This window comes from Cherax quadricarinatus, chromosome 72 (assembly GCF_038502225.1).
Source record: "Cherax quadricarinatus isolate ZL_2023a chromosome 72, ASM3850222v1, whole genome shotgun sequence".
Lineage (NCBI taxonomy): Eukaryota > Metazoa > Arthropoda > Malacostraca > Decapoda > Parastacidae > Cherax > Cherax quadricarinatus.
The window spans coordinates 3145575-3163472 of record NC_091363.1 but is presented as its reverse complement, the minus strand read 5'-3'; the positions used below and the strand labels follow the sequence as shown (position 1 = coordinate 3163472).

Below are 17898 nucleotides of genomic sequence, written 5' to 3'. Positions count from 1 at the left end.
TACCTCAACGCACCACTCACCTTTTTTCCCTCATCAGTTCTATGATTAACCTCATCCTTCATAAATCCATCCGCCGACACGTCAACTCCCAAGTATCTGAAAACATTCACTTCTTCCATACTCCTCCTCCCCAATTTGATATCCAATTTTTCTTTATCTAAATCATTTGATACCCTCATCACCTTACTCTTTTCTATGTTCACTTTCAACTTTCTACCTTTACACACATTCTCAAACTCATCCACTAACCTTTGCAATTTTTCTTTAGAATCTCCCATAAGCACAGTATCATCAGCAAAAAGTAACTGTGTCAATTCCCATTTTGAATTTGATTCCCCATAATTTAATCCCACCCCTCTCCCGAACACCCTAGCATTTACTTCCTTTACAACCCCATCTATAAATATATTAAACAACCATGGTGACATTACACATCCCTGTCTAAGACCTACTTTTACTGGGAAGTATTCTCCCTCTCTTCTACACACCCTAACCTGAGCCTCACTATCCTCATAAAAGCTCTTTATAGCATTTAGTAACTTACCACCTATTCCATAAACTTGCAACATCTGCCACATTGCTCCTCTATCCACTATCATATGCCTTTTCTAAATCCATAACTGCAATAAAAACTTCCCTACCTTTATCTAAATACTGTTCACATATATGCTTCAATGTAAACACTTGATCTACACATCCCCTACCCACTCTGAAGCCTCCTTGCTCATCCGCAATTCTACATTCTGTCTTACCTCTAATTCTTTCAATTATAACCCTACCGTATACTTTTCCTGGTATACTCGGTAAACTTATTCCTCTATAATTTTTACAATCTCTTTTGTCCTCTTTCCCTTTATATGCTCTCCGTCAATCCCTAGGTACCTTCCCCTCTTTCATACATTTATTAAACAAAAGTACCAACCACTCCAACACTATATCCCCCCCTGCTTTTAACATTTCTGTCATGATCCCATCAGTTCCAGCTGCTTTACCCCCTTTCATTCTACGTAATGCCTCACGTACCTCCCCCACACTTACATTCTGCTCTTCTTCACTCCTAAAAGATGGTATACCTCCCTGACCAGTGCATGAAATTACCGCCTCCCTTTCTTCCTCAACATTTAAAAGTTCCTCAAAATATTCTCGCCATCTACCTAATACCTCCCTCTCCCCATCTACTAACTCCCCTACTCTGTTTTTAACGGACAAATCCATACTTTCCCTAGGCTTTCTTAACTTGTTTAACTCACTCCAAAATTTTTTCTTATTTTCATTAAAATTTCTTGACAGTGCCTCTCCCACTCTTTCATCTGCTCTCCTTTTGCACTCTCTTCACCTTTCTTTTACTCTCCATATACTCTGCTCTTCTTATAACACTTCTGCTTTGTAAAAACCTCTCGTAAGCTACCTTTTTCTCTTTTATCACACCCTTTATTTCATCATTCCACCAATCACTCCTCTTTCCTCCTGCCCCCACCCTCCTATAACCACAAACTTCTGCCCCACATTCTAATACTGCATTTTTAAAACTATTCCAACCCTCTTCAACCCCCCCACTACTCATCTTTGCACTAGCCCACCTTTCTGCCAATAGTCGCTTATATCTCGCCCGAACTTCCTCCTCCCTTAGTTTATACACTTTCACCTCCCTCTTACTTGTTGTTGCCACCTTCCTCTTTTCCCATCTACCTCTTACTCTAACTGTAGCTACAACTAAATAATGATCCGATATATCAGTTGCCCCTCTATAAACATGTACATCCTGGAGCCTACCCATCAACCTTTTATCCACCAATACATAATCTAACAAACTACTTTCATTACGTGCTACATCATACCTTGTATATTTATTTATCCTCTTTTTCATAAAATATGTATTACTTATTACCAAATTTCTTTTACACATAGCTCAATTAAAGGCTCCCCATTTACATTTACCCCTGGCACCCCAAATTTACCTACTACTCCCTCCATAACATTTTTACCCACTTTAGCATTGAAATCCCCAACCACCATTACTCTCACACTTGATTCAAAACTCCCCACGCATTCACTCAACATTTCCCAGAATCTCTCTCTCTCCTCTACACTTCTCTCTTCTCCAGGTGCATACACGCTTACTATAACCCACTTTTCACATCCTATATATATATATATATATATATATATATACAGTATATATAATTTATTTATTTATTTATTTATTTATTTATTTCAACAAGTTGGTTGTCTCCCACCGAGGCAGGGTGGCCCAAAAAGAAAATACAAGTACTTGTGTGACCTCATTCTGCAGGTCATGGATGGTAGGTTACCTTGAAATATGAAGAGTGCTTTAACTGTAAATCATTCAGCATTCTTAGCAATAAAAAGTACAACACATAATACAAAATATATAAGTAACACTAAAAAACATACAAAGTTAAAATAACCAGCATCAGCTAAACATCTCATTAAATTGTTAATTTTAAGACTTAAAGTTCCTCGAGATCTCTAGGCCATAACTGGAACAAAGGGATGAAATTTATTGGCTTGTATGGCAGTGTGGGAAAGGCTACAATGAAAAAGGACATAATCCTGCATATTTGGTACAATATAATTATAAAAATTTAAATTAAGGAAATTATTTTGTCTTTTATTAAACTCTTAGTAAGTCAATGAACTATTAAAGTACTCAGATTATCCTCCAAGTTCAGCTATATTCTGTTATTACAGTAGATATACTGTACTAAATTAAATATTCTTACTATTTTCCTCATTTTTTTCCCTTCAATGGAGGATGCCTCGAGTGGTGAATGGCTCTTGATCCAGGTAACTGAAGTTGTCCTTCTCTTTCTCGGATCAAACCAGATTACAGTACTTCCCTTTCCCTGAGCAGTACATGACCACTATGTGTTTAGTACTTTCTCACTGGTTTAGCACTTCAAGTAATAATAACAAACAACTTCCTTGTGGGAGTGACACCAACAACACTGAGTATAATACTACTCAAAAGAATTGCATTAACTGACTCGCGAAATTGTAATGACACAATTGCAAACAAACCATACCATGGGCGGGATTGAACCCGCAGTCAGAGAGTCTCAAAACTCCAGACCGTCGCATTAGCCACTGGACCAGCTAGCCACAATAAGATTCGTCCAACTAGGTATATTTCTACACCATAGGAAGGTTAGCAAAGGCACCACTGTGACCACAAATGCAAGTTTTTACAGACGAATCTCCAGCTAGCGTGGCCGTGACGAACTCTAGCTCAAGTCCCCTCACTGCCGTCAACATGACTCACGAAATCGTAATGACACGATTGCAAACAAACCATACCACAGTCTGGAGTTTTGAGACTCTGACCGTGGGTTCAATCCCGCCCGTGGTATGGTTTAATTGCATTAACCAGTGTATTTCTACAAAAAATAATTATTTCAAGAGCATATTTACTTGCAATTACATCTGAGTATATATAAGAATATATAGTACATATTATGTACTTACCATAGACCAAATGTGCCTGACGTAGCATTTCTGCCTGAGCGTAAGTGGTGCTTCCATTGATCAAATTGTGAAACTGTATCTCAGTAATGTTGCCATCTTCCAGAAGTTCTTCAAGATCTAAAACAAAGTTTCAGGTGAGTTTATCAAATCAAGTTTTCTACCAAGAAAAGTTTTTACTTCAGGATTTCTAGTGAAGTACAACATTGGCTGTACAGTAAAGCATTTAATTAGCAACACATAATAATACCATCTACTGTAATATACTCCCCTTAGGGAAGTTCCTCGACACAGGGAAGGGCTTTTATTCCAAGGACTGGTTCTGTCCTCTTCATTGGATCAAACCTGATTACCTCCCATTCTCCTGGCACTAAATGACCCCTACGAGTATAATGCTTTCATTAGTCTTAAAAACATACAGTTATCAAATCCTAGAGAAATTCTTATTTAATATATAGTTGTATGTAACTCTCACAGGTCAATTTCTAAAAAATTCTTGGAGAAATATTAAACAGCAGTGAATGATCTACATGGGTTACAACAATTCTGAATATATAATAATCTGGCAGTGTATGACCTATGTGGGTTTAGCACTTTCTTGTGAAAAATGACAATCACAATCATAGCACATCATGAAATATATTCTGAAGAACTGCATAGCAAATAATATTAAATGCAGAGCACATACCAATGCAGTCAGGAAGTGTGTCATTCCATACGTGTAACTTGTTGCACTGGAGAAAGCGTTGTCGAGCAAGTGTATCAGGGAACACATGATGTACACAGCAACAGTACTCAGCATGGGTGGCATTTCGGAATATCAGGTAACCATCTTGAGGAGTGGAGGGCGTCTTGCATCCCAGAGCTGCAACAAGGTACTTCATCTGTCATAAAAAGTTTTACCCAATAATTTACTCAAATTTATTTTTTAAAATGGGTCACTGATCCATAGAATCTGAGCATTTTTCTTTGGTCAGTCAGTGTTTTTAAATTAAGCTTAAGGTTTACTTCTAATTTATGATGAAGGCAGGATGAGAGCTTTCATATGTTAGTACAGTGGACCCCCGGTTAACGATTTTAATCCGTGCAAGAGGGCTCATCGTTATGCGAAATAATCGTTATGCGAATGAATTTTCCCCATAAGAAATAATGGAAATAAAATTAATCCGTGCAAGACGCCCAAAAGTATGAAAAAATTTTTTTTTTACCACATGAAATGTTAATTTTAATACACACAAACTGAAAAAGGCATGCACAATTACATGACACTTACTTTTATTGAAGATCTGGTGATGATTGATGGGATGGGAGGAGGGGAGAGCATTATCTTCTTACTGTTTAGAAGGGGAATCCCCTTCCATTAGGACTTGAGGTAGCAAGTTCTTTTCTGGGGTTACTTCCCTTCTTCTTTTAATGCCACTAGGACCAGCTTGAGAGTCACTGGATCTCTGTCGCACAACAAATCTGTCCATAGAGCTCTGTACCTCCCGTTCCTTCAAGACTTTCCTAAAATGGGCCATAACATTGTCATTGAAATAGTCACCAGCACGGCTTGCAACAGCTGTGTCAGGGTGATTTTCATCTATAAAGGTTTGCAGTTCAACCCACTCTGCACACATTTCCTTAATCTTTGAAGTAGGCACAATGGATTCCACAACTGGCATAGGCTTCTCAGGGTTAGCCCCAAACCCTTCAAAATCTTTCTTAATTTCCATACTAATTCTCACCCTTTTTACCACAGGGTTGGCACTAGAAGCTTTCTTGGGGCCCATGGTCACTTATTTTCCAGAAACAGCACCGAAAACACTGTAATAATACGAAATATTCCGAGTGTATGCTTGGATGTTACCGCGGAGGCTGGCTGGTAAACAATGGGACGGCCGGCACATGTGAGGGCACATTGGACGCGTCTCGGACGAAAATCGGTAAGCGGGTTTTTAATCGGTATGCGCGGCAAAAATTTTGCGATAAAAGTAATCGTTATGCGGAAAAATCGCTATGCGATGCCATCGTTATGCGGGGGTCCACTGTACTGTGCTACTGTAGTAAAAGATGTGGAGTAAGAGAAGCTGGAGAAGAGGGTCTAGTCTGGCAATACACAATAATGTGGTGTTATTTCTTCAAGGACTAGGTACGGCATACTAACATATCTAAAAAAAAACTGTAAAAGGCAGATAATAAAAAACTGTCACGTGGGGTTATGATGCAGGTTTGGGAATGTCTCGGTGATTTGCTGCAATACATGGGATAAAAAAAGTGGATATGGAGTACCATATAGTAGAACCCCATATCCCACTTAATTTTGCAATGATGCTGGCAGTTCTTTAAAGCCTCAAAGAAGCCATGGAGCGCCTCGCATCATTAAAAATGGGCCAATTCTCGACTTACTGTGTGTAATTTATCAATTAAACTTTATCATAAGCATGTGTGTAAACAAAAAACAACTTACATATAGGGTTCACTATTATCCACGGTTTCAGGTATTCACGGTAGGTCTTGGAACATATCACCTGTTGATATGGAGGGACTACTGTACTCTACTTCAAAAATTCAACTCGAAAAGCAAGCAGTGGAACTGGATCTTCTTGGGGCTGAGAGCACTTAACAGTATTACAGAACTATTATTACTATTATGGGAAGAACTAAACGAGTGTAGATCACTAAGCACGAGGACTCCTGAAGGAAGGTTCTATGATGCAAGTGAGGGGTTCTTGACCCAAGGAACTGAACTTGTCCTTTCCTTGGATCAAACCTGATTGCCTCCCATTACCCAGGGAACTGTATGATATCTATGGGTTGAACACTTACCCTAAATATAATAATAATCTCCATGGGGAAGTAAAAAAAGAATTCTTCCTCTGTAAGCCATGCATGTCATAAGAGGTGACTAAAAATGCCGGAAGTAAGAGGCTAGTAACCCCTTTGGTATAAATACTAAATTTAAAAAGAAAAACTTTCGATTTTCTTTTTAGGTCACCCTACCTCAGTGGGAGACAGCCGGTTTGTTGAAAGAAAGAAAAATAATAAAGCCTAAGGTGCAGGAAGGTTCAATCCTCTGGTAATGAAGAGACATGCACTGCTTAAAAGGCTCTGCAAAACATGAATCTTCTCAAAATGTATTAAATAAATTTCACCTAATTTTGTTATAATTAAATCTCATATGACTGCACAATATACAAGTATCTTGCCTTGAAAATGAGCAACGTATCCCCGTTTAGGAAATAAATTTGTCGTTGCAGTGAGAGTAATGTTAAGCTCCGGTCCCTCTGAGGTTATACTGAGAGGCACTTTAGTTTCTTCACAGCGATGCAGCAGCTGCTTGCTTCCCTCCGTCACTGATAAACTGTCTCGGCAACTGACTTCATTCGGAGAGACAATCTCTGGGAAAGGAAAGTGTAACATTAGTTTCCTTGCTAAAAGAACACACTACTGTAGTGAATTAATAGGATTCCATTCTTTCAAGGAGTGCCTTGATGCAAATCTAATTATCTTTCATTCCCTAGGTACTGTAAGACCCATACAGGCTTAGATCTTCAACATGAATACAAGAATAATAATAAGAGGTTTCCAGGAGATCTAGGTAGTAAACCATACCCCCGGCCGGGATTGAACCCGCGGTCATAGAGTCTCAAAACTCCAGCCCGGGTTCAATCCCGGCCCCAATCGTGTCATTACGATTTCTTGAGTCATCTAGGTAGTAGGTTGGTAGACAGCAACCGCCCAGGGAGGTACTACCGTCCTGCCAAGTGAGTGTAAAACGAAAGCCTGTACTTGTTTTACATGATGGTAGGATTGCTGGTGTCCATTTTTCTGTCTCATAAACATGCAAGATTTCAGGTACGTCTTGCTACTTCTACTTACACTTAGGTCACACTACACTTACATGTACAAGCATATATATACACCTCTGGGTTTTCTCCTATTTGCTTACTAGTTCTTGTTCTTGTTTATTTCCTCTTACCTCCATGGGGAAGTGGAACAGAATTCTTCCTCCGTCAGCCATGCGTGTTGTAAGTGGCAACTAAAATGCCAGGAGCAAGGGGCTAGTAACCCCTTCTCCTGTATATATTACTAAATGTAAAAGGAGAAACTTTCGTTTTTCCTTTTGGGCCACCCCGCCTCGGTGGGATATGGCTGGTGTGTTGAAAGAAAGAAAGTTTTCAGGAGAATGAGCAGTGTTCATAAAGGCATACAATCCTTGTACAAAACACCCTTCAAGGGAGGGAAAAGGGCCTTTATACTATTAAAGGACTTTTAATTCAAGGAGATGGGTTCTATAACTTTTATTAGGCTAGTGTTCCCCATGAATATCATAATAATTCTTAAAGAACATTAATATATCTGAATTATAACTAAGCACTAATAATGTAGTTTAATATACTGTGGCCTGGTGGCTAAACCTCCCGCTTCACACACGGAGGGCCCGGGTTCAATTCCCGGCGGGTGGAAACATTTCGACACGTTTCCTTACACCTGTTGTCCTGTTCACCTAGCAGCAAATAGGTACCTGGGTGTTAGTCGACTGGTGTGGGTCGCATCCTGGGGGACAAGATTAAGGACCCCAATGGAAGTAAGTTAGACAGTCCTCAATGACGCACTCACTTTCTTGGGTTATCCTGGGTGGCTAGCCCTCCGGGGTTAAAAATCCGAACGAAATCTTATCTTATGGGACAAGCCAACGTCACTAACTTCATTTTTCACATGCATCACACTGTAATTACCTATTTGTGGCTACCAGAGCAGTGTTATACTCACAGTGTCACCATCTTCAATAGTTTATCAAATTTTTTAAATTTCCAATGGATGAAACACTTACTATATCCTTTTGTAATACATTACCTCCCCACTCTTCATAGATCTAAACTTACTCCCTGTTCAGAACATCCAATCTACATATACAGGACCTTAAATTCCAATATTAACCTTGACCTAAAGTGCTTTCTTGATAGTTGTGACAGGACCCACAAGCATAACACCAGACACAAACATCTCTACAACATTCCCCGTGTCCGACTACATCTATACAAAAATTCAATGCATGTCAAAGGCCCTAAAATCTGGAACACCCTACCTGAGAACTCTAGAACTGCAGACACATTCATCACCTTCAAAACTACCGTTAGAAAACATCTTATCTCCCTGATACACCCCGTCGACTAACTACATAAAAACCACCTGGCGGTTCACACTTACACTCACTCACTCATCCATTTGACTATAAGCACAGAAATATGTATCTTAATCTTAAAATAATGATTCCTAACTAGTCACAAGTTTGCCTGTGATACTCCAATATAGAAACTATGTATTGTGCCAAAACAAAAGCATTCACATTGCTAAACTCACAAACTAGTATTTAGTCACTTAGTATTTAGTCAACTTACTCCACAATTTGTAATAATTTAGGGTTAAGAATTAATCTAAGTTTGCCTAAAATGCCTAGCCTTGCTAGGTGTTCTAGTGGCCCTCTCTGTAATTAGTATTTTATTACATGTAAACCACACAATAACCAAAATCTGTAAACCCCGCATTGTAATCCTTATAGAGAATAAACTTTGATTTGATTTGATTTGATCTACCAGTTTGTGTATCAGTTTCTGAACATCCTACAGTACACCTCTCCTCATTTAGCGATGTACTCTTTTACCGACACCTTGGACTTACGACGGGCTCTGATCAGTATGCACACTTAAATAATGTATATTAGAGCTGATTTCCTATATTCTGTTTATTACAATATACAGTACACTACTGTATAAACATTTAAAAATATACTAAAAATGTTACAAATGTTGCAAAGGTGACTAAAACAATATCAAAGATGGTTGACACAAACCCACTACCATTATAGTATGCTCCTTGCTTAGTGACAAATTTGTTTACTGACGTGGTCTTAGGAACAGAACTCGGTCATAAAGTGAGGAGAGGCTGTATTAGTATTTTCGAAATTTTCTCTTATTTAAGTTTAGTTAGGTTAAATAAATCTCAAAGGAAAATATCTCCAAAATAGAAACATTCACAAAGGCTTGATGTAAATGGAACGTGGAAATACTTTTCTGTATAGTACATGTACAGTATTTGGATACAGAACAAAAGCCATAATTACCCCTGATGTTAAGATCAGTGATAGTTAGCTGAATGCGCTGCTTGTCATCCACACGAAGAGTGATGGTGCACACTGCTGGTTCACCAAGGTAATACTGTGGGTATCCAATGCTCTGCACCCAGCCAGACTGAGCATACACCTCACTCCCACACACTCGGTAAAACTCGGACTCTAGAACAAAGATTATTATAATCACAGTATTTTATTACATTATAATTATTATAATAATAATTTTTATTATTATTATTTGGAGAGGCTCATAGAGATTATGAGAGGACTTCAATCCCCTTGGAACCACCAACATGTGAAACTACCAAACTGAAGACTTTAGACTACACAACTGGTCACAGCATTCTCTTTAAATCAGTCAGACATAGAAGGTTTAAGCTACTAAGTTCTTTCCATCAAAAGCAGTGTCATGACGCTGGTGGAAGACTCTTGATCCAATGAACTGGAAGTACCCATCCCCTTCCTTGGACAAAACCTAGTTACCTGCCATTTCCCAAACACTGTATGACCCCTACAGGTTTACCATTTCCCCCATGAATATAATATGGAGCCCCCATAGAAGTGACCACTAGAAAATACAGTACACTGGACCTCATCTTCACTAACAATGACGAATTGATACATAATATAAATGTATCAAAGACAATACATTCAGATCACAACATAACAGAGGTACAGATATGTATGCATAGGGCTCCTGACCAGCAAAATGTGATCAGTCATGAAGGTCTCTTTACAAAATTCAATTTCAATAACAAAAACATACAATGGGATCAAGTCACCCATGTCCTAAATGAAACAAGCTGGGAAGATATCCTAAACAACACGGATCCGAACATTTGCCTAGAAAAATTGAACTCTGTGGTTCTTGAGATCTGCTCAAGACACATTCCATTAAGAAAAAGAAAGAGAAGATGTAAACTAGAAAGAGAGAGACGCTCCCTACACAGATGAAGGTGAAGAGTCACAGAGCTGCTGAGAGGGGCCAATATATCTAAAATACGAAGGGAGGCACTGGTCAATGAAATTGCAAATATCGAACCTAAGCTGAAGGAATCTTACAGGAGACAAGAATCTCAGGAAGAACTAAAAGCCATAAAGGAAACAAACAAAAAAAAATACTTCTCTTATGCCAACTCTAAGGGAAAAACAATATCCAGTATTGGGCCCCTGCTTAGGCAGGATGGGATATACACAGATGACAGCCAAGAAATGAGTGAGATATTAAAGTCCCAATACGACTTGGTGTTCAGTGAGCCGCTGCCCAGACTAAGGGTCAACAATCCAAATTAATTCTTTATGAATGAAACCCAAAATTTGGTCATCTCAAAATTGTCGGATAGTATCCTAACTCCACAAGACTTTGAAAAGGCAATAAATGACATGCCCCTGCACTCTGCCCCAGGCCCAGACTCATGGAACTCTGTGTTCATCAAGAATTGCAAGAAGCCCCTATTGCATGCCTTCAGCATTCTATGGAGAGGGAGCATGGACATGGGGGTCATCCCACACACACTAAAAACAACAGACATAGCCTCACTCCACAAAGGTGGCAGTAAAACAATTACAAAGAACTACAGGCCAATAGCACTAACATCCTATATAAAAAATCTTTGAGAATGTTCTAAGAAGCAAGATCGCCAACCACCTAGATACCCATCAATTACACAACCCAGGGCAACACGCGGTTAGAGCAGGTCGCTCCTGCCTGTCCCAGCTCCTGGACCACTATGACAAGGTCCTGGATACTGTTGAGGATAAACAAAATACAGATGTAGTATACACAGACTTTGCAAAAGCTTTTGACAAGTGTGACCATGGTGTAATAGCACACAAAATGCGTGATAAAGGAATAACAGGAAAAGTTGGTAGATGGATCCATAACTTCCTGACAAATAGAACACAAAGAGTATTAGTAAACAGAGTCAAGTCCCAGGCAGCCATGGTGAAAACCTCTGTTCCACAAGGCACAGTGCTTGCTCCCATTCTATTCCTCATCCTCATTTCTGACACAGACAGAGATGTAAGACATAGCTCCATGTCTTCCTTTGTGGATGACACCCGGATTGCGATGGCAGTGACCTCCATTGAAGATACTGCAAGACTTCCAGCGAACATCAACCAAATCTTCAAATGGGCCACTCAAAACAATATGAAGTTCAACGAGGTGAAATTTCAACTACTCAGATATGGAAAACTTGAAGAAATTAAAAATGTATCAGGGTATACGACAAATTCTAACCATACAATAGGGTGAAAAAGAAATGTGAAGGACCTGGGAGTGATAATGTCAGAGGATCTCGCCTTCTAAGACCACAACAATGTATCTACCTCATCGGCTAGGAAAATGATAGGATGGATAATAAGAACCTTTGAAATTAGGGACGCCCAACCCATGATGACACTCTTCAAATCGTTTGTTCTCTCTAGGCTGGAATACTGCTGTACACTAACGGCCCCCTTCAAGGCTGGTGACATTGCAGACCTGGAGAACGTACAAAGAACTTTCACAGCACACATAAGTACGATAAGGCACTTAGATAACTGGGAACGGTTGAAGGTCCTTGATCTGTATTCCCTGGAATGCAGGCGAGAGAGATACATAATATACACTTGGAAGGTCCTGGAGGGATTGGTTCCAAACCTGCACACAAAAATCACTCCCTATGAAAGCAAAAGACTCGGCAGACGATGCAACATTCCCCCGATGAAAAGCAGGGGCTCCACGAGTACACTGAGAGATAACACAATAAGTGTCCAGGGCCCAAGACTGTTCAACTGCCTCCCAGCATACATAAGGGGGATTACCAATAGACCCCTGGCTGTCTTCAAGAAGGCACTGGACAGGCACCTAAAGTCAGTACCTGACCAACTGGGCTGTGGTTCATACGTCAGTTTGCGTGCGGCTGGCAGTAACAGCCTGATTGATGAGACCCTGTTCCACCATGAGGCCTGGTCTCAGACCGAGCCCTGGGAGCGTTGACCCCCGAAACCCTCTCCAGGTAAACTCCAGGTAGGTTAAGCGCTAAACCCATGTGAATCATTCAGCGCAAAACGTGGTGGAGGCTTGATGCTCTGGCTGCTGAGTGAGGCAGACATGGTTCCTATATGTACTCATCTAGCTATCACCGACGTCCATGTATGTTCACTGATCAAGATGAACTGCTTGAAAGGCAGAATTATTATTACTAGATTAATGGGAGAAGTGCTAAACCCACAGGAGCTATAGCATGCCTAGCAGAATGGGAGGCACAGTAAATATTATTACTGTACTTACATTAATGGGAAGTGTTAAATCTGGGGAATGGGAAGTAATCAAGTTTGATAAAGGAAGTAAAGGACAGCTCCAATTCCTTGGATCAAGAAGCTAACATAACCGAGAAAAACAGACTTTTAAACTTTAGAAGAACGTCACATGGGGCACAAATTAACTAACCGCAATTTGGAGAAAATTGCACCATGTAAAAAGATTGCACTGCAAGGGTGGAGGGGTACCTTGATGCTGGTAAATTGCTCTTGATCCAAGGAACTGGAGCTATCCTCCACTTGTACTGAATCAATATTACTTTAAATTTCTTTGGCTCTGTACCTACAGATTTTGCAATTCCCCTTGAATACAATAATGCAGTAAAGCCTCAAAATAACGGATTTTGAGAGTAAGTGTATTAAAATCTATAGGATCAGTCGATTCTGAAACTGCATGAAGTTTGTTGGTTACAAAACTGTTAGTTGTTACTATTACAGTTAAATAACCTCTTTTGTATCTGCCACAACTGCCATTACCAGCCCCCCACACCATTAGTCCAATGTTTTGAGAGTTTACTGTACTGTGAAGAAACTGGAGGAGACACTGACTGTGAACACAATGGTAGACGGCCCAGAGTACACCTCCCTCCCACTGGTCCTGGACTTGGAGTGCTGATGGTACGTGGTTCTCCAAACTGAACTTACACTCAGCCTGGCCCCCACACCTGAGGAAGAAACACACTCTTAATAACTTTACCAAGTTATACCTTAACCCCTTCTCTTCAAAGTAGGTGAGAAATGAGGGGGATGGCCTTGAAAAACTAAATGGCTCTCACTCTTTAAAGTTGGTGCTACCATTCACTTTCTCAGATCGAACATAATTGCCACCCACTACACAGGCACTGTATGTCCACTACGAGTGCCACACTTCTATATGAATAAAATTAATATTCCCTTTAAGGAAAGTGCTTTCATGCATCTTCTTAAGGAATCAGAGCCTCAACCCTCCTGTTTTGGACCAAACCTTCTTTCTCTCTTCTTCTTTAGGATACATGGAGTGTACTCAAGAGGTTTCTCCTCCCGATGACTGCACTTACCAAACCTCACTACATGTCAGGTGGACCCCAGATATATAAAACAGGAATATATTTAAGACAGGAAAATATCTAACACAAGAAAATATCTAACACAGGAAAATATCTACCACAGGAAAATACCTAAGACAGGAAAATATCTGTGATAAAGTTGCTATAATTTTCCTATAATTAGTAATATGTATGTGAAGTGTTAATATAATGTAATGTATTATTATTATTATTATTATAATCAAGGGGAAGCGCTAAACCCGGAGGATTATACAGATTAATGTAATGTAAATACGAAGTATTAACGGTAGTCAGAAACTACCAAACTACTTGTGAGGAAGCGAGTGAGTGATTCCAACTTAACAGAGTAGGGGAGTTGTGTAGCTGGCAGAGCCAGAGGGCAGTGTTGGTGAGACGTGTAAGTTTATTCAGGTATACACAAATACAGTTACACATAGATTATCATACATAGTAGCATATGTGTAAAGTACCTGGGATAACCCAAAAAAGTCAGACAGAGTGACTTATTTCCATTGGGGTCCTTTTACCTTATTATTATAATATAAAGGTGATAATATCTTATTATTCTATAATGGAGATAAAATCTTATTATCATACTATTAAGACTATCTACTATACAAGGGTCATTAAGATTATCTACAATATGAGGGTCATTACTAGGATTAAGGTAAAATCACACGTGTGTTAGCTAAAAAAAAAATAGAAAATCATTCCCCTCCCTTTCTGTAGCTACATTCATCAGACACTTTCGGCACTCTTCTTGAACTGGTTCATGCTATGACTGGCTTTGACATGTGCGGGCAGTCTGTTCCATTCCTTTATTGCTGTACAATAAAAGGTGTTTGAAGCCTGGCCACTGACTGTGGGTACTACAAAGTTGTGTTCTCTCCCCCTAGTACTATGATTGCTTTGGTTCCCAACCTTGACAAAATTGACAGCAAGATATTCTGGACACTGTTTGTGAGCAATTTTATAAACATGATTTAGCTTCAGTTGTTTTACTCTGTCTTCAACATTCAGCATATCCAAATGCTGTAATTCATCCTGGCCTACATGTTCTCTTGGTCCCAGGTCCAGAATGAATCTTACGATTTTGTTCTGGGTGATCTGCAGTCTATCTTTCAGTTTTTTTTTGTCAAGGCAGAGTACCATGAAAAGTAAGCGTAGTCAATATGACACTATATAAGGGCTAGACATAGGATCCTACGAGCCTCAGTAGATAGACACTGTGTTTGTTGTCTATAAAGGAATTTCAGTCTGGCATTCGCTTTCTTTACTACACTGTTCCCTATCAATTCTCCTGACATGCATGGGTCAAAGGGGATTCCCAGATATTTTACTAAGGAAACTGAAGCGATGGGCTCCCCATTACACTGGACATTAAAATTATTAAACCTTCTCAGTTTATGTTTCATGCCAAAGAGAATGGCTCCAGTTTTCCCTAGGTGTAATGATAGTTTGTCTACTAACCATTTGCTGCAGGACTCCAGTTCCAGTGTTAATACATTAGCTATATCTTGTGGGTCTTTACCTGACACTAACAGGGCACTGTCATCTGCATACAGTAGAAGTTTGCACTTGACACTGATAGGCATATCGTTAACATTGCATAGGAATAATAAGAGACCCAGAATACTACCTTGGGGAACTCCACATGCTATCGGCAGGGGTTCTGATTCCGTTTTGTTGATTTTGACAATTTGTCTCCTGTTGCTAAGGTAGGACTTAAACCAGTCTACAGAACCTATACCGATAGCTTGAAGTTTCTTACATAATATATTGTGGTTGACAGTATCGAAGGCCTTTTGCAAGTCTAAGGTTACCATACCTATGAGGTTCCCCTTTGACATTTCAGTTCTCATGTAATCCATCAGATTAATTAGGGAGGTGTCGGCTGAGTAAGATCTAAAGCCTGATTGATAGCTATGGTGAATGTTGTTGTCATTAAGGTACTTAACTACTTGACAGTACACCGCTCTCTCTAGAATTTTGGATATTATACTGAGTATACTAACAGGCCTATAGTTGCTTAGGCTGACTGCTGATCGTCTCAGCACTTTTTTTTTTTTGATCCAAGGCGAAAGGTTACAAAAGGAAAACTGAATCCGAGCGATTACCGCTCGTGTGGCTGTCCTGGGAGGTAACGTCGGCTCTCTCAAGGAATTTGGAAATCGGCTGAATCTTCAAGTGAAATTAACTAAGGAGTAATAGAAGTGGTTATCGTCAGAAATTGATGAAGTTCACACCACATGTAATGTACGCCTCCCAGTGTATTAATTTTCACTACAGGTGTGTTAATTTATATTGACCAATATGAACTGCCTGTTGTTAGGTAAGACACATATGCAACAGTTAGGTATCTTTATTATGAAACGTTTCGCCTACACAGTAGGCTTCTTCAGTCAAATACAGAAAAGTTGATAGAAGCAGAAGATACTTGAAGACGATGTAATCAGTCCATCACCCTTAAAGTTTTGAGGTGGTCAGTCCCTCAGTCTGGAGAAGAGCATTGTTCCATAGTATGAAACAATATTGTTTCATAATAAAGATACCTAACTGTTGCATATGTGTCTTACCTAACAACCTGTCGGTATTTTATACCATTTTAATGTTCAATGAACTGCCTACCGATAGGGAGGCATTAGGATATAACACCAAAATCTTAATTTGTTGAGTAATATTGAAATGTCCTTTATAATTTTCTCATCATGTAACTGATTTATATTTATATAAAATTACCCAAGCAAATTACTCTTGTCAATATACAGTCCACACATAATTTGTCAGAAGCTGTGACTCGACCCCTGCAACCACAACTAGGCGAGTACATAATTTGTCAGTGTTATTGGAATAATTTATCAAATAATTTCAACTATATATTGTAATAATAATTTACGGTCCAGACGTGTGAGACGTGATGACCTAAGGTGGTGACGAAGGTGGGACTTCATTGTGACCAGGTGACCTTAAGTCCCACTTGACTCTGACCTACATCAATCTTAGTAACTAATGTACCAGAGTTTCTTCACAATTATGGGGCTGAAATGTTAATTAAGGACATTACCTGTAAAATTTACCTGGAGTTTACCTGGAGAGAGATCCGGGGGTCAACGCCCCCGCGGCCCGGTCTGTGACCAGGCCTCCTGGTGGATCAGAGCCTGATCAACCAGGCTGTTACTGCTGGCTGCACGCAAACCAACGTACGAGCCACAGCCCGGCTGATCAGGAACTGACTTTAGGTGCTTGTCCAGTGCCAGCTTGAAGACTGCCAGGGGTCTGTTGGTAATCCCCCTTGTGTGTGCTGGGAGGCAGTTGAACAGTCTCGGGCCCCTGACACTTATTGTATGGTCTCTTAACGTGCTAGTGACACCCCTGCTTTTCATTGGGGGGATGGTGCATCGTCTGCCAAGTCTTTTGCTTTCGTAGTGAGTGATTTTCGTGTGCAAGTTCGGTAGTAGTCCCTCTAGGATTTTCCAGGTGTATATAATCATGTATCTCTCCCTCCTGCGTTCCAGGGAATACAGGTTTAGAAACCTCAAGCGCTCCCAGTAATTGAGGTGTTTTATCTCCGTTATGCGCGCCGTGAAAGTTCTCTGTACATTTTCTAGGTCAGCAATTTCACCTGCCTTGAAAGGTGCTGTTAGTGTGCAGCAATATTCCAGCCTAGATAGAACAAGTGACCTGAAGAGTGTCATCATGGGCTTGGCATATTTTCTCACAATATCTGAGACAGGATTCACAGTAATAGATTTAACTCGGAGAAATTAAAATTTAAAGAAAGTTATAAAGTTTTGATAATAATAATAATAATAATAATATTAATATTATTAAAACTAAGCGCTAAACCCAAAGGGGCCATACAGCTGTTATAATAATAAAGAAATACTTGTTTGGCAATAGTTTTAGAGTGGAACAGACTCCAAAGTAGCGTTACTGAGGCGAAAACTT

The 17898-nt window shown here is 39.7% G+C and overlaps 1 protein-coding gene across 1 annotated transcript in view; it reads right to left on the bottom strand.

Moving 5' to 3' along the window:
- The window catches only part of LOC128701433 (uncharacterized), a 61993-nt gene that overhangs the window by 9259 nt on the left and 34836 nt on the right, over positions 1 to 17898 (bottom strand). The window contains exons 3-7 of the mRNA XM_070100296.1: positions 13454 to 13569; positions 9590 to 9760; positions 6672 to 6863; positions 4172 to 4348; positions 3487 to 3603 (exon numbers count right to left, since the gene is read on the bottom strand). Coding sequence (XP_069956397.1) covers positions 3487 to 3603; positions 4172 to 4348; positions 6672 to 6863; positions 9590 to 9760; positions 13454 to 13569 — 773 coding nt within the window. The remainder of the gene's footprint in view (positions 1 to 3486; positions 3604 to 4171; positions 4349 to 6671; positions 6864 to 9589; positions 9761 to 13453; positions 13570 to 17898) is intronic.